General features: G+C 33.4%; 1 protein-coding gene across 1 annotated transcript in view; it reads left to right on the forward strand.

Moving 5' to 3' along the window:
• Nucleotides 1-19120, forward strand: part of CycD (cyclin D) — a 54062-nt gene that overhangs the window by 2323 nt on the left and 32619 nt on the right. The window contains exon 2 of the mRNA XM_087411038.1: nucleotides 10893-11108. Coding sequence (XP_087267164.1) covers nucleotides 10893-11108 — 216 coding nt within the window. The remainder of the gene's footprint in view (nucleotides 1-10892; nucleotides 11109-19120) is intronic.

Raw genomic sequence — 19120 nt, forward strand, 5'->3', positions numbered from 1 at the left:
GGAGAACAACAAATTTCAATTTAACAGAAATCGTGTGTAATCCAGAATACAATATCTAGGTAGAATACAGAATGATACCATATGTTTCACCTTCGGATAAGCTATGTGATAATTTATCTAATGAAGACAAAAAAAGTAAACGAGATAAAAGACGAGAGTGAAAGTGAGAGAGCAAAATAGCTGAAATTTATCGAAAGATTCCTATGACTTTATTTATTACTTATAAGTGAATTTATAAGTGACAATTGAGCTTAAAATAAATTCTTAAAATATGGCAACTTATTGCTATATGATGGAAAATTAATAATATTGAGTAATTCAAACAGGTAGAATCATCATATTTTATATATATTCAGCAGTGAATTTTGAATAGTTTTGACATTCTATTGTAAAAAATTGAAAAAATAAAGAAGTTTCTCTTTGATGTAAAAAACTTTTGAATGTTTCGACTATTTGAAAAGTATTAAATATTAAGTTTCACGTAGCTAAGGTCATGATGACGTTCTCTTATGTCATTGTAACTTCTGTATTTTACTTGAGGATTAACTTCACCTTAACAATCGGATTGTGGAAACGGATCATGTGGCTCGCGGTTGTTCTCTATTATTTCAATTCTTTGTCGCGATATAATTAAATGCCAGGCGACGCGTGATGGATGCGCGTCTAGCTGTCCCCGATATTTCACATGCCTTTGTTTTTCGCGAATGTGCCTTCTTGAAAAGTAGAATCGCGAACGAGACAATCGAATCGCGATTACATTTGATTTGAATGTTAAAGAAATCGACCTTGAGACACGTAACAATTACGTATTTTGACAATTGTCGATTAAAGAGAGGAAAAGAGTAGAATGATCTAAAAATAAAACTTATCGATGACCTATAGTCTGACGAATCGATCGATTATTTTCCATTTTTTTTACTGTTTTTCATACTTTTTGTTCAATAACAAATAAAATTGTGAGAAGAGCTATTCTCGATATTATATATGTATGCACACTGAAAAGTAAAAGATTTTTATTGTTCGCTGTGGAGTTAAAGATCTCGATTTAATGTTTTGGCTTGTCGTCCGAGAATCTTATTCTTAGACACGGCCGCGTGACAATAGAACTTTATTGCTCGATTTTAAAACGTAACGAAGGTGATGCGGCCGATTGATGCTTCTAAAGAAGAATGTAATTGAATTGATTTGGATCCCAAATATACATATTTTGCGGGGACGGATAAAGATCAAGTTCTCTCGCGTAAAATGTAAAATTTCTCTCACATTTATTCTCCTGAGATGCGACTCGATATGTCACGGGAATATATCTATATGAAATGATATGTATTTTGCGCCATGCAATTTATATTTTATATTATGGTTGTCACAGATCTGGAAAACCAGGAAAACTGGGAGAAGTCAGAGGAAAATGTAAAAAAAAGTCTGGAATTTTGAAATTGTTCACAATTTCCTTAAACTGCTCCTATTCCAGATAATTGTTATAATTTTTTAATATTATATCTGACGTTTATAATGAAATACGTTCAAAACTTGCACACTTTAAACGATTTTAATAAAATAATTAAAATTTATATTTTATTCAATATTTTTATTTGATTCTCTTTTTTTCGTATAACTGCATTCTTTTTTCCTAATTTATTTTTTATTGGCTTGAATTTGAACCCAAAATTTTAGTATGCTATTAAGCCTTTTTTGCTTTTAATATAGGATAACTTTCCTGCAACTTTTGACTTGAAATGTGTTAAAATTTATTCATTTTCATCTGAAAAACCTGGAAAAGTCAGGGAATTTAAAAATTTATTTTCTGTAACAACTCTGTGTGTGTGTGTGTGTGTGTAATATGAGAATTAAATAAGCTGATTTCTATCAATGTAGATTAATTTTAACTCTACCTTTAATTTACTCTTTAGTTTTTTAAAATTTAGAACTAGGAAAAAATAAAAAATAAGTTAAATTGAGATTATATAAAATATATATAAAAAGATAAAAATGAATCCAACAATTTAAAGCATGCTAATCGCCGGACTGAATGTCAGCTAAGTTCTGTGATAATTAAGAATCAATATATACATATACGCGAGTTCATGACATAAAACCTTGTTAGCATCATATTTAGATTCTTATTTATCGACTTTTCCTCACGTCATATATAAGCTTTTAAAATAATAAAAAGTCATTAAAAATTAATCTCAATTACTCTAAAGTATTACGAAATCCATTAATCTCAATTACTCAAAATAATATTACGGAATCGATATTTCGATTTTTCATTTTTCGAATGAATTGGGTTTAAGATAATATTGACGCTGAAATAGCAATAGAATTTAATAATACAGTTTTATAGTTTAAAAATTAAAATTTTTTATTTTAATTATTTTTTAAAACATTTGTTTCTTATTGAAATAATTTTTGAAGTTCTAAATTGCCGCCAAATTTTTTTAGTACTTTTAAATACAATATAAAATTTCTAATTTTTTCAATGTATATTGCTATTCGACGTGACAGAAATTAATCAAGATTAAAGGCGCATGATATAATATTGCAATAGATGCACGATCAGTTCCACCGAATGCTTCAGTAACGATTGAAAACCTGTTGCCGCATTTCTTTTGTTACGACAGCATTGTGTTCTCGAATATACATACATATATACTCGTGCCGCTTGTTGATTTGCGACGAGGCAAAATCAACATTCTTTATGTTGCGCATAATCGAGTCTTTCATTATCGGTATTCTACATGTGAAATTTTAGACATTTAAATTTGATATATGTAAAGTCAAGAATTACCAATTCATCAAAATTTATCTGCTTCTAAATTTAAATGTCTCAGATTGTAAAAAATGAGAAATTTACTCGTAAATTTCTTGAAACCTTGGGTATTTAACATAGCAGGATTATAAAACCAAGATTCTTCGAAAATTCGAATGTTGAAAAAAATGATTGAATTAATTGGCAATTCTAATTGAAAATGAATGAATTCGAATTTTCTGATTAAATTTTTTGATTACTGGAATTTTAATTGATATAACTGAAATTTTGGTCGATATACTTAGAATTATTTGATTTATCCAACCAGACATTTTTCTCAATAAAGTCTTCGAACTACCATTTAATTAAAGAATGACATAAAAGTTATTTCAAGATATAATATAAAGATTAATTTTTTTTTATTTTCATTATAAAATATATTTGTAAAATATATTTATTGTGTTTTTATAATTTATAACGGACCCCAGGTACATTTTTCACTTATAATCAATTATTTTCTATCTCGAATTATTTTTTGCAACTTTTTTATATAATTTAAAAGAAAATTCATTTTCTCCTGTAGTATTGCGTTTATTGACAGTAACAGAAATGTGACGTTTTTGACATTTCGCTGTCATTGTGCAGGAAATTCGAGTCGTCGTCGATAAGTCTGCCCCTCCCCCTCTCTCTCTCTTCTTGACTTACGTCACCGTGCGTTTCCAAAGCTGCTGATAAGGAAATTGTATTCATTGCGATTGACATCATTCATATTAAATTTTCACCGATTAAAGAACCAGAATCGGCAGCCGATCGATCGAGTGCCTATATGCTATATTGCTATCGCATGCGGTTATCAATTTCTGATCCAAAGTCAGCGATTCCAAAAAAATCCTCCGTGTATTTATACATTAAACGAGATATTGAATACTCGGAAACACGATGTAGTCTTATTCGCGTTTTCTCTCTCTCTCTCTCTCTCTCTCTCTCTCTCTCGCACGATAACGATATTGCAATATCACATATGGTTTGCGAGTTATCATGGGTCATTTGTGTCTAGCTTAATTAGGCTCATCTGAATTAAGTGCACTTTTAGAAAATTAAGATTAGACAACTCCATGATAATGATTTCGCGACTCTTGAGAATAGAATAAAACAAGTTAGCTATCGACTTATGTCCATGTATCACACTATTATATTGGAGACTGAGGATTGCGAATTGAGGATTATAATTCAGCCAATTAAAACGAAATGGATTAAAATTAAAAATACCTGATCGAATTTTAATTTGCAAACCTCAATCTCCAATGCGTAGACACAGGCATTAGTTAACACGACAAATCCAAAACAATAACATGTATATACGTGGCACAATGTTCTTGCTGAAAATAAAAACAAGAAACTATATAAGAAAATCCGATTTTGCAAGATAGATTATCAAAAAAGGCAAAAGAAATAATCTGTCGCATTAAAGATGTATTTTTTTAACGAAATGAAAAATTGTGAAAAAATTAAATTTTTTTTAAAATAATATATTATATTAAAAATATTATATTTGGAAGTAATACAAAAAGTTTGACAGCGATTTAAAAATTGGATAAAAAATTATTTCATAATAAGAAATAAATGTTTTTTTTTTTAAATAATTTAGATAATATGAAAAAATTTTTGAATTATAAAATCATATATTGTTAAATATTAACTTTATTGAACTGTTTCATTATATAATATTTATTTTTATACGAAAAGTATAAATTTCCAATTACAATCAGTTTTTACAGAAACTATACCTACCTTATATATTCTTAATTTTACCTTTATTTATTGTTTTTTGTTCGATTTTTTTCTTTATCGGATAACGGATATAGTAATGATACTAATGATTGTTCCTCCGCTTTCGGACCGAATCAGATCGGATTGCGTTTCTTCGATGTCGCTTTGTGTTCTTTCGCATTGCTCTAATTTAAAACGGAGCCGAAACGATATCGAGTATATCGCACGGCGGGACCTTACACTCCGATAACACGTACCGCTATGCACCCGTTTTTTCTTTCAGCACAAAGGCTGAATTGTTTTCTTTAACAATCGAAAAAAGCATCTTTGCGATGGAATTTGATAAGTTGATGGTCATCGTCATTACTTACATATTTTCCGATTTTGAAAGCTCTATCGCTTTATCTGTGTATCATTACAGTTGTGTGTGTGTGTGTGTGTGTGTGTGTGTGTGTGTGTGTGTGTGTGTGTGTGTGTGTGTGTGTGTGTGTGTGTGTGTAAAAAGACATATATATATATATATGTTACCTGCTTCTCTTATGCCTTTTTTATCAATGTAGATTAACTTTAATCTCAACTTTTCTTTATCTTTTTCTAGTTCCAAGAATAGAAGAGCAAGTCGAACTAAGATTAAAGTTAATCTACATTGATGAAAATGGGCATCAGTGAGTCGTACTTGATAACAGTGATCAAAATTTATCGTTATCGAAAGAATATTGATTCTTTTATTATATATACATTGCAAGTAATATATTCATGATTTCTCATTTAATTAACTCTCCAATAGTAAAGTGAATTTACAGAACGTGTTCTGGAAAAGTAGTATTCAATCCAATACTATGTCTATTGTTTATTTTTCATCTAATTAAAATGCAAAATGTGTAAAAACAGAAAATAATATGAAACTTTTTTTTATTTATACTTATAGATGAAAAAATACATCAGAAATTATTAAAATAAATAATTGCAGTAAAACAAAAAAATGCTTTGACTGACGAAATCATAGATCGTACATCAAGATTGCCATATCAAAATTTTCGAAATAGAACTTACAGGTAAAAAATTCCAGATATTTTTGTTTGTTCCGAACTCATATAAAAATGTGTGTAGGTTAATATGAGTAAGTAGTCAAATTGATCAGAACATAATAATTTCACATTTAATTATTCATTAGATTATGTAAGAAATTGACCAATTGTAGTCTATTATTCTCCTCACGTTCGTTGTGATTGGTCAATTTCTTACAGCTTAAGGATTACTACATCTATTATCAACTAAACTAACACAGGAGGATTTAAAGCAGAATATTTAGAAAATTTCCTAAAATTATAATTATCTTTTAGGAAATTCCACGTTTCCGGATGTCCTAAAAAAAAAAGGACGGATGATAACACTAATTCAACCTCGATCTTACTATTAGACAGTTAATGTATTATTCTATAGAAATAATAATGTCTATCATTTATTTTATTACAATAAAAAATTATATTAAAATGATATTTTAAAATTAATATTACAAAATTTTAATGATTCAAAACATTCAACTTTTCTGAAAATCTTTGTTTTTTAAGTTATAGTGTCGTTGTTATAGCTGATAACAAGTAAAAGTGATATAATTATATACATATAATTATAATGCATATAATAATATATAATTACATATAATAATATATAATACGAGTAATTGTATGACTGGACAGTTTTACTTATAATAAAATATATAAAATATATTTTTCCATTTAATGCAATGTGTAATTTCAATACGGTAGACTTGTTCGAACAAATTTTCGGTGTTTGTAACTTTATTTGCATCGATATCATTCTTTTCTTCGAGCATTTAATTGCTCCTGCGTACCAGACATTTAATCGCAATAACCGAATTCACGCGATGACCTCGACGATGTTGTTTCACGAAAGCGAGTCGCCTGGGTCGCGTATGCGTGTGTGTATCTGTATACGTGTCACAGCAGACACGCATAGTAAGTTCGCATCGAATTCTTCGACATTGCGTTCGTTGAGTTCTTTGACATTACGTTCGTCGATCCAGCCGACGCGATTGACAGATCGTCGATCGAATATATTCGACTTAAAGCGAATAAAGCTAATCCTAATCGCGATTCAATAGTATTCTCAAGTTTGTATTTTTTTTTTCCTTAATGATCTTCCAAAATTAGATTCGAAACAAATATTTTTAAGTAATTTGTAGTTTCCAATATTAGAAGTTTCGACAATTAAGAGCGAACACAGTTTCGTTAACAATGAATTTATTTTAGATACCTGTCGGATTAAAAATCATTTTTATTTAATTATTATCAAAAAGAAAACTCTAGAATTGCATAATTTAGCTTGTTAAATAATACTAATCAAGATTGAATATTGAGTAACAGCATAAAATAATTTATAAAGTCAATAATTTGATTTTAACCAAGATAAACACAACAAAGATAACTTTTTGATGATTCTGTAATCTCAAATTCGATGATTTTTTTTAGTTTCGCGAATTATTAGACAATTTTATTTAATTAATTTTCGTTCAATGTACTCTTTATTGTTACAAGTACATTAACGAGCTTTTAAACACAGGACGTAGCACTTCCTTCACTCACATCCCCGATTAATTTTTTTGCACGTCACTCTGTATATGAACTCGCGCAAATGTTGCTGATAGTGAAAGTGTTGAATTACGAGTCGCGAAACCGCGTCGCGGGCAATTCATTACCGGATTTTACTGGCCTTTTTCCCATCAAATTTTGAACTTTTTATATGTGCTTCCCGTAAAAACGGACAGACTGTTAAGCGAGTTTTGCCTAATTATTATCGGTACACATAAGACATACACCGGTCGGCTTTATCGGCGGCAATTCTGCTTAATTGGCGCCGAACTTATAAAAGAGATCGGCAAGCTCGATAGAGTCATGCAGATAAGAATAACAAAGTTCTAAGACGACTCATTTTCAAAAGAGGGAGACCCGAAATATATCCATTAATTAAAAGACGCATGTATCGCGAATATAAAACCAACCAACACGTTTCCGAACGAACTTTGATAATTGTTTTAGTCGGCACTTTAAAAATGTTTCTAGAAAATATGTATGTAGCAACACGCAGATGATACTACTATCGAGAATTTCAGTTAGAGAAGGGTAAAAAAATCTTTACATATTTAAAAGCAAGTCTTCTTTGATCATCAGACATTTTTACGAATAAGTGTAAGTCATGAATTGGGCAATAAATATTCAATTTTTCATCGTAAAAATGATTTTCATAATTCGATTTTTTTTTAATCAAAATTTCGAAGAGAGCAGTGCCCTCTCCTATCTCCTCTCGCGTATGTTCACAGTATTTGAACAATATAAGACCCGCATTCAGTACAAATTAGATTTGAAACGCACGTCATCACTATGTGATTTATAATATTAAAAATAGTCTGTTATTATTTAATGAAGTATTCAAGTATTACATTGTAATAAATGACGATTACGCTATAGTAAATAATGTAAAATATTACATTAAATTAAAGAAAAAAGACATTATGATTTCAAATTAAAAAATTGTATTTATTTTGTATTGACATAATATTAAAAAATAATATTAAAATAGGGTATATTATATAATACTGAGAGAGAGAGAGAGAGAGAGAATGATACATTATAGAATGTATACCGAAGAATTATAGGAATGCCTTTTCTTGATGACTTACGGCCTCTTTTCGCCGCTTGTGCATTTTGTGGATTCTCCTTTGCTCCCAACTTAGCTCGCTCAGCTTTCGTCGATGTTTGAACAGATGCAAGATAATCTGTCGAACCGATTTTTTGTTGAAGAATATCGTTGAAAGGTGTGTTCACTCCTTCGAGATAATTAATATTGGCCAAATTTAAAGGTTAAAAGGAAAGGTTTCGGCGAAAACATCCTTTTTTTTAATAGAAACAATTTCGAAAATTTTCCATGTCAATTTTGTTTCTTTCTTATTTCTCTTCAGGCGGAACCAATCTCACATATGACTTTCGTCAATTTGGTGTAGCGTGATTATTTCGTTAAGCCCGTGTTGCTAATTGGTGGCGGCGGCGGAGTAATTACGAGAGTGTGCGTGAGTGCGTGAGTGCGTACGTGCGTGCGTGAGGACCTGGCTAGCTGACTGCGGCGATCGTTGGTCACGCTCAATAAGTTCCTCTCACGCGGCTCGACAACGCACGATCACTCGGCTTGGCACCCCGAGGCGCCCGGGCGGAGTTAATTCGCGATCCTACCGCAAATTCAGCGGTCCCCGAAACTTCAAAGGCTCTCCGGGGTCCGTCGGGCTCTGCGATTTATGTAAACACGCGGTAATAATAAACATGCGGCAATAAATGCGATAACGAAAGAAAAATGCGATTCATTCCGTTGCCGCGATTGCGTTGATGCACGCGATAAATCATCGATAAGATATCGGGAATTCCTTTGTTTTTAATTCTTCATATAAAATCATATTTTAACTCTCTCCACTTTCTGTCTGGGTTTTTTGTTCAATCCAAGTTTTTTTTTTTTTACTGTTATAGGCTTTGAAAAAATTTAAAAAAATTCAGAGTTACTTTTCAATACTTTATTTTATTACTAAAAGTAGTTTTGTAACTTAAATGTTAAAACTTCAGTAAAAATTAAAATTTAAGTAAAAGTAAGAGTAAAATTTAAGAGTGAAATTTCATTTGTATGTAGCAAAAAAAATCCAGATTGCAAATGGAGAGTTAATTTATTTGTATGATGGAATAAGATGAGGAGGTTCGCTAGAGAACTCCGGATAAATTTATAAGCGTCAAAATTAATGAAATGCAGTTAAGTATCTTTATCACATATAAATAGGTAGTTAATCCATTTTCTACGATAAGATAGACTTTGTCAATCCAGTCTTTTTTCTCCAGATTCTTTTAAAGAAATTGTTAAATCTTACGGTGAAATTTATCCGATGGAAAATTTCCGAAGTCGAAAAGAATTCTTCGACCTGCGGCCAAGGCGATCGACCTGCAGTCGTAGTGACAGTGTCACGACCGTGCTTGTTAAAATACGATTGAAGGAAATCCGGTGTGATATTCGTGCATGTCTTCACCTAGGTTTACAGACGATTGTCGTGCGAAAATTCGTCTCTTTTCTCTCCACGTAAATCCTTTGAGCATTATAAGGAAAAATAAATTTTGAAAGTTTCTTGAAAAATAAAATGTACTGTCTAAATTCTTTTCAGTGGAATCTTATTATAAAGAGTGAAAAATTAAGCTAGTCTTTAAAAAGAGTGGCTCATTTTTCAATCTTTGACCTATTTCTTCGCATTATGTTATTTATAAGACAGCATGTTTTTAATTTTTTTCTTCATATGAATGTTTTATATGAAGATTTCTTCAGTTTTCTATACATGTAGATTATATAAGTATAGATATATATGAAGAAAAAAAATGAAAGAGATATTGTATATATATATATATATAGAGAGAGAAGAAAAGTAAGATGTTCCATAAATAGAACGTTGGAAAGAAATGTGAGTTAAAATGAGATTTCACTCTAAGAAAGAAGAGTGAAATGTCACTCTTTAAAAGTTTTAAAGAGCAAGAGAATTTTAATCTATTAATCTAAATGATTAATCTAAACGAATCTATTGGAATCGCATTCACAAAGTTGGAAAGATTTCAAGATTTTTTTTATTATATTAATCCTCTCTAACTGATATACGATTTTGAGAAAATATCCAGGAAGATGGAGTTAGATTTGACTGGATACTCTGTTCTGTTTATTTTTCATCTAATTAATATACAAAATAAAAAGAATTTACTAAGGTATAATAAATAAATAAAATTTACCAATTTTAAATAATTACAGTAAATAAAAAACTTTGACGAAGTCGTGGGGTCACCTTAATCCTATTATTAAGATATGAACACGAACTTCAACAAAGGAAACAGATTTTCTGCTTTCCGACAACCAGTGTCAAATTTCCTGCTTTTAACACATGTTTACTGTCAAATCCCTTAGGCCAAAGTCGGGATTGCCTTCAATAAGTCGGCGAATACCAATATAATCTAGAAAAACATGTCTACTATGTCTACTATGTATTGTTTGAAAGCAGAAAATCTGCTTCTTTTGTGTTTTTCACCTTTTAGAGGATTAATCGACTTCTGATTTTGCAACACCACGCTTATATGTATAACAATCTTTACATTCAATCGCAACGCGGACCTGCTGATATACGATGAGCTAAATTTGCATCGCGAGTTGCGTATCTGGACGTTATCGCGCGGCGACTCTCCCGATCGTCCGATCTTGAAACGATTTCTCATTGCGTTATCATGTGACGTGCGTGTTACATCAGTACGTATAATGTTATAAATATATCATTCTGCGCCTGTTGCAGGTATGCGAGGAGCAGAAGTGCCAGGATGAGGTCTTTCCCCTGTCGATGAACTACGTCGACAGGTTCCTCTCGATCTGCCCAATCAGGAAGTCGCAACTGCAACTGCTCGGCACCGCCTGCCTGTTGCTGGCGTCGAAGCTGCGTGAAACATCGCCGCTCACGGCCGAAGTCCTGGTTTTCTATACCGATAATTCCATCACTCTCGACGATCTATGGGTAAGTGAACACGAGAAAAAGAGCACGATTGATCATGATATTCGGTGAGAGAATGGGAGAGAGAGAGACACCATTGTTTATTTATCGGTTCGAACGCGCCTCCTTCGATCGATATATTGTGTGTCTCACAATGTGGCAGCTATGAATTGCGTGTTAATTTTTTGACCCATATAGACGCAAATCGCAGCTTTATCTTATCGCGAAACTGTTAAATGGTCTTTGCAACAAGTCAATTATCTGCAAGCGGGAACAATCGCATAACAATAAGTTGATAATTCTAATGTTCTGAATCCCATAGTTATAGATGCATAAAAAAAAGTTCTTCGTATATCTTTTTAGACTTTAAGTAAGTACTCCACACGTAGTTATCTTAAAAATCTTGTTCGGGAGAAACAAAATAAAAAATATTGCCCAGAATTCTTAAAATTTTTACATTTCTCTCTCTCTCTCTCTCTCTCTCTCTCGGATATAAATAATGTAAATTTTTAACTCTGTACATTCAATAAAAAAATATATAACAAAAAAATAAATATGAAGAAAAGTTGCGGATCTATAGCAATCAATTCTTCATTTTAACTGCTGAAAGTTGTCGAAATGTCCTAATATTTACGACTATAAGTTTCTATGTCATTCAATTAATACCTGCAACTTTAATTTATATATCATCTAACTATTAAAAAATTTTATTATATGAAAATTGCGCACTGTTTACTGCGTCCGTTCTAAATGGCTATTTTAATTGTCATTTTTGACAAAAATATAAATTTTTTAGAGTTTTCTGAACACCTATCCATCTACCTACTTAAAGGTTGCACTCTGATTATTAAATAACCAAACTTTTCAGAGTGTAAGGTTCTCATTCGCGTCAATTTTAAGCAGCAGCTTCTCGTTTTACTTTAACTTGCTAACGCATTGTACGGACAAAATCAGTTGAACTCTGTGGCACGTGCGAACGAACAAAACACGATACCGCTAGTCGCGTCGTTGTCAGTTCCACTGTATAATTATCCAAATAGACGTTCCTAATGTGAGAGATCCATCAGGAGATCTTTCCACAATGTAGGACGTCAAAGCGATCGATATCGAGAGCGTGACATCTCATACTCCCATTGTACAGAATGTAGAGTAACGATGTAAATAAAAATGCGTGATGAAAAAAATAGCGACCCATCGATCCATTTATGTATCTGGGCTATGACGATCAGCGATACTGCAAACACGAACGTATTTGCACATTTGAAGTTAGGTAAATATACGAATATAAAATTACACTCTCCGATGTAGATCGTCGAGATATTTAAAGCGGTACAACTGCTTGAAATTCAGTTTTAAATCATAATCGTTGAATTTCAGTTAACTGAGATGTAATTGACTTTCTCTTTTTCTCCTACTTTTGTGGGACTAATCTTTATATAAAATTTTTCGTGGAAGAAATTTTTACGATATGCGATTTGATTAGATAAGAATATAATTCAGAATTGTTGCCCATCCTTTTACGACTCATGTCTCAATTAAAATATTTTTAATAGCTTGAATGGGACATCAAGAAATTTCGTTTTTTTTATTTCTGTAAATTTTTTTTTATATTTTAAAAATATAAAATTTTTAGAAAAGAATTCTTTGTTATACATGGAACGTCTTCTTCAGGATTTCTGTAGATGAATATTTTGTTACAAACATATTCTTGATTTATCTAGCAAGTGCAGCTTTTCTTTTATTAACGTACTTAGTTGGTTTCTTTCATATTAATACTATTTATCAAACTTTTACTTGGAAGAAATATAAAGCACGTGTACGATCGGACAGTCGAATTTGTTTTCCAGATTCAAGTAGAATCCACTCAGTGTTGCCGTTTCTTACACAGGCCGTCTTAAAGGGGCAAAATCACAATATTTAAGGTTCTTTAATTCTGTTTTGTATGGCAGGGATTTGCGTGTAATATAAGAAGAGAAAGCTTGCTGTTTGTTCTTACGAGCGTTGACCCCATCATACATTGGTTATATACATATTGAGTGTGTATATAACCTATACAAAGTATTGAAAAGAACGATTAACTAGCACAATCGACGTATATCATACTTTGTTTTTAAACTTGTCGAAGGATATATCGCTTGTTTGATAAAAAAATAATACATCTTAAAATTAGCATTTTTCAAGAAAACATTTAAAAAATTCTGAATTGAAAAAAATTATCTTTTCTATGAGCAATCATTGCGAATTTGGTCAGAGTAGATAGAGGATAAGCGACACTTCTGTTCTCTGGCGTTAAATTGAAAGAATTACATCACATTATGTATCGTGCGTTTTTTCAACAAAAAATATACATCAAACTTTAGAGTTGATTTTCTGTCATTATGTTAAAAATATTAATACTTGAGTTATTTCTGTGATTTCCAAGAAAATTTGTAATTCAATAGTTCATAAATTGGATAAATGATTTAATTTAATAATAATATAAATATTTTAATAGTGATAATAATATAATTTCAAAATAATAAAAATATAAGTTCGATTACACAAATTATAAATTATTCTTTTATAAAAATTGAAAAAATAAATTTAATACTTTCAAAAAATATTTGTAAGTATTTTAGTTAATATCTTTTAAAAGGTATGAAACATGCCGAAGAATTAATTTTCTAAAAAAGATTATTTTTTGTGATAGAGAAACTAAAAATAAAGAGATAAAATTATAAACTTACTATAAAAAGCTTACATCCATTGTCTTGCGGATTACAAATAATGTAATTCCTCATTTTTTTTTTCGATATCTTTAACGAGGATCTCGAAGTGAATTTTGGGAGGTTTTATTCTCCCTAAAAAAAAAAGCGGACCTAGCCTTCTAAACCGGTCTTGGAGCACACGAATTGAAGACGCGGATTTCGTTAAATGCGCATGTTCGATCGCGATATCTTACCGCTTCTCACAATAGTCTCAAGCGGACTACATTATCGTGACGGTCAGATCGTAGATTAAATACGTATCGATCGGTCCGAGCAACATATTCGTCATACGAAGTTGCAACGAAGCGTCACGTCAAATCGTGTTCGTTAGGTGAATGATATGGCTTGTCCGGAGCGCAAATTTCAATGCGAGATGGTCCAATCGACACGGTGACGTGGCTCCACGTGAACTATTTTGGGCCGTTTCAGGCGGTCTTCGGCGACTTCAGCTATAATGGGATGGCGATCATCTTTCTTCCTTTCTCTTTCTCTCTTCTTTCTGTTTAATGTCCGCTCTCTGACGTCGCGCGATTTCTTTGCGGCCTCGAAAGTTGAATATCTTCTCACGTGTTCGCACGTTTTTAGGAGATATTTGCGCTTGATCCGTGTGAATCGTTAATTTCGCTATCCAAACAGATGTAGCAATTAATCGTACATTGATACTTTCTCATTATAATAACCATCTAAATATCATCTAGTAGTTTTCTCCCATAAGCATTAATTATATTGATGACGATGAGAATCTCCGTCGTGCGTTGTCAAAATGGTCAAGTAACAGTTTTTCTAGAACTTGTGAATGGATTTCTGAATTTAAATGAATTTATTTGACTGGATCAAAATGAGAAGCGGGTGTATTTTGGAAATGTGCACAAGTTAACGTATGTGATAAATCTGCATAATTGTAATAGTTGCATAGATAAAAGATATTTATGCGACTTATTTATACTTTAATGTACAAATATGTCTTAATTCAATTTTATTTCAATTCAGATTTAAAGTTAATTTATATTAACTCGGGAACTCCCCTAATTTTTTTTACATAAACGTCACTGATATATTTTTTACACTTCAATTAAAAGTCACTATTATTAATTACATGTTACATATTATTGATTGTCCTCAATTTATTAATATTTCAGATCAATATGTACAAAGGTTTACTTGATATTTTTTTTTCTTGAAGAAGATAAAAAATAGAACATAAGTATGGATACTTTTTTAGTAAAAAAAAAAACTCTGAGATTGAGCTTTATTTTCTTGCTGCTGATGTAAAAATTACTCCGGGTAATTATTTCCAGATGCTAAAGCGAATTTTTAAATTATATAGGCTCTAGTCTTTCATTTTTAATTTCTCATTTATTCATCTCTTTTATTAATTTGCTCCTTTAAGTCGCGATTTATTAACTTTTGAAAATTGTCGTCTTTTGAAAACTAAAAGAGACTCTTAATTATCATTTTTATGTAACACAGTATTATTCTATTTATCGTTCTATGAATTTATTCCGATCGGACACATTCCTCGACGAAACGTGAAAATTACATCAGCGTTTGCTCCTCCGTTTTACGAGAGTACAAGGATATCTTGTTCAAGCGCTCCTCTATTGGTGGCATGCCAGATAACTCGTCACCAGTAGCGTATCTCCACCGACGCGACTCCGATCCGATCATTATTCCTGTGAATCATCGCCACTTCTTTGCAATCTATTGTGATGTTAATCGCAAAAAATGCGCACGATCTCGACCTATCATGCAACGTTTTGCTTCTTTGAAGAACTTTTTATTTAAAAAACCAATATTGTAGTACTATTAACCTTGTAAAGTTGCGTATTTCTCCTCGTAGGAACAAAAAACTCCTCACTGTACGATGAAAGCAAGAGACTTTGTCTCTGCCGACAATTCTAAATAAATTGAAATGCTAATTTTAGATATTTAAAATTTTTTCAGATATTAAAAATTTTCTTTTCTTAAATTATACGTTTCCGTAGCTAAAGATTTTTTAATTATTCGCGATAGTTACCGATTTGACGACGAATATTTCGATTACGTTTCTGTCGGCTCTCTGCGATCTTGTTGTTCCATTTGTATTCTCGCCACGATAAACCGCGGCGAATTGATCCTTTTGCGGAAATTACAATACACCGCGACTTCTGCGGACTACCGTGTGATATGAAACTTAATAATCATACCGCGTGTCGGATATCAAACTATGCAGAGTCTAGTTTTCGTCGTGAAACGTATCTACAAATGCAAAGTTTCGAAACTTCGTTTAACTATTCGACTTTTTGAGATCTTCAGTTTCTCAAAGAAGAGCGGCTTTTAAAGTCCACTGTAATGCCGAGTCTTTCCTTTTTTCTTTATGAAAGAATCTTTCGGACTCGAAAACATCAGGATGGATACCCTCTGACTCATTTCGTACGACGTTCAGGATGTCACAATGAGTGTTATCGCTTGCTGGCCGAAAAATTCCATTCATAATTTCCATGCCCTGTGGGTGGAAAGGAACCAATTCATCTCCTATTCATAATGTGACCATTTTTCTCTATAAATTGTCCTCTAGCTCGTAGAACAAACAAACCGGGCGATCGGGACACGTTGTTGTCTACGCGAAGGAAACAGGCTTCGTAAATTTAAATGCTCTTCAGCATTCGTCTGACACGTGGTGGTCATCTGTGTGTGCGGCGCACACGTACGTGTGTACGACGACGAATTCCGTCTCTCTCGAGGAACACCGGAGCGAGTGCGCGCAACGCAACTCTCCGTGCTCCCGGGTAAACACGCGATAGCCTGAGCAAGCCTAAATAGATAACAGCTGATACGGGAAACGTTATTACGATTATTTAATTTCCAGCGACTTTCTCACTCTCTTTCTCTCCCTCTCTATCTCCGTCTTTCTGCCTCTCCACTGCGCAGCCCGCCGTCGCGCCGTTCGATTACGTGTGTGCGAACGCTCGCTTCTCGTTTAAACCGCCGTCAAGGTTACGTGAAATTCTTGCCTCGCCTACTGCTGGCTTTTAAACTCTCCTCTCCCTTCTCAGGTTGCCATCTCTCTTTCGTTACTGATTGAGATATTCACGTTCGCCGACGTACGAAATGTGTGAAGGTATAAAGTTTCAGGGAGACACCATTTTCTATAAATATCTGTTTCATTGGAAGTGATAAGAATGATATAAAAGAGGAAATAGTTTGATCAATTATCGTACATTATAAAGCAGTGATAAAATTGATATTAATATCTATTCCAATAACCTCGTTAATAACACATACTTTCATTGATTACATCTATTACGAATTTCTATTTTTTATTTATGATAAATTAATTTATCACAATTAAGTTTGATAAATTATATTTAATAAATTATTTTGTATTATGATAAAATAATTTATTAAACATGACGAGAACAATGAACTAAGACTAATCAAATCTAATGATGCGTCTCAATTTTTTTTTTATTTAGGAGAAAGAAAGATAGAGTAACTCAAGTAGATCTAATCAGATGTAAAAAGAAAGAACATATAAAGAATGAATTATAGAAATTAAATAAAAGGAAATTATATAAGATAGCATGATTGAAAAAGTCCGTCGCGTGCTATTGCGGTTGAGTTGTTAACGAGATGTTAAAGGGAGTGGAACGATGTTTCGGACACACAGACGCCATAGCTGCAGGTGCGAGAAAGCGAGAGGGATAATCAGCGCGTAAAACAGTCGAAATGTTGGTTCAGCGAGTAATTGCTGTTTTTTTTTTTCGAGGGCAATTCAACGGGGCTGTAAAAGCACGCGGATAAAAGCCGCTGCTGATGCTTCACGCCTGGTGCTTTCCGAATCGTGCAACACGTGAAAAAAGTGACTAATCATCAATAAATAAACAGGAAGGTGCCAGGTAAGGGCGTGACGCACCTGCATCACGGTACTGTGCACACGCCGGTCAAAACACTGTCGGAATGAATAAATTTCCATCGAATCCACAGGTAGCACTTTCGGAAACGCACGTTTATTCGTTCCGTCGCGGTTGAGATTTTTTTTATTGGACCACTGGAAAAGTTGCAATTCCGATGTAATTAGTCACTTTAATAATCCGGATGCAGCTAATCGCATCGATAATTCCCGATTACTTTTTATTCGCTTTTTCAAATTAAATTTCATTCGAAAACATCTATGCTTATTACATAGAGATTGAAATGATTGATGATTAGAGACTGAAATGAGCGTCGTGCTTAATAGCATGAAAAATTTGTAGCAACGACAATAAGATTTCTCGAGAAAATTGACCCGTTGCTTGTGAAATTTATATCGGAAAAATAGAATGAATCAGACTCGAAACGGAAGTAATTGGGAGCTCTCCTTTAAACTTTGTACAACCTATAATATCGCATGACAATAATTATTATCGTTACTGCATTAACTGTATTAATTATTTTAAACCGAATGAAATTATTTAGCGTTCAATATATTAGGTCATTTAAAAAGTATCCGCGGTTTTTTGTTCAATTTTTGAATGAAAAAAAACCGTGGATACTTTTTAAATGACCCAATAATATGAAGAAATTGGAGAAAGAAGATTCTTCGTCTTTGCATCTGTGAAGAGCAAAGAAAGTCAGCTCGCCGATACGACGCGAAATTGCAATCTGGCGCACGCATACATGGCGCCTGTACATACATGGTACGATGCAAGGCGATGTTAAAGATCCAGTGCGGTACGCACGCGGAACATAGGTATCTACACATCCATCGTGCGTGCAGCCTCGAGTATTCCGGCCGGGTGGTTGGCGACGTGTTGCGTCGAGCGCCGCTGGAGCGCAGGCATTGAAAAGGGGGGAGCAGGTGAGGGCCAGGTGCTCGCCGCGCCGCGTCGCGGAGTATAGTTCTTTCGAGGGGTGGTGCACCGGGCCCCGTGGCACAGCGACGAGACGCGAACGCCCCGCGGCAGCTGCATCTGCCGCGGCGAACCGGTGAGCATGGGTATGCACCCTTGCCCTGGCCCGAAGCCGTGGCCAGGGCATCCCCCTCCCCTCCCCGTTTCTCCCTGTCTCTCTCCTTCCCCGCGAAGTCAGGAAACCTCGTCAGGAAGAAACGGCCGGGGCTCTCGTCGTTTTCTCTTGACGGAGACCGTCGTCGTCTCCCAGCGTGTAACGGGCGCGCGACACGTGCGAATATTGTGTACGCCGCGCATTGAACATTTGCTCGGAAGTGCACGCGCGGACACGGGGGAGAAAAGGGAGCACCTTTGATGCAGCTGGTGCCTCTGACCCCTTCCTTCTTTAGAGTCTTTGTTGTGAGAGGCCAGTCTTTCT

Source organism: Acromyrmex echinatior, chromosome 11 (genome assembly GCF_024713525.1).
Source record: "Acromyrmex echinatior isolate Ae372 chromosome 11, ASM2471352v2, whole genome shotgun sequence".
NCBI lineage: Eukaryota > Metazoa > Arthropoda > Insecta > Hymenoptera > Formicidae > Acromyrmex > Acromyrmex echinatior.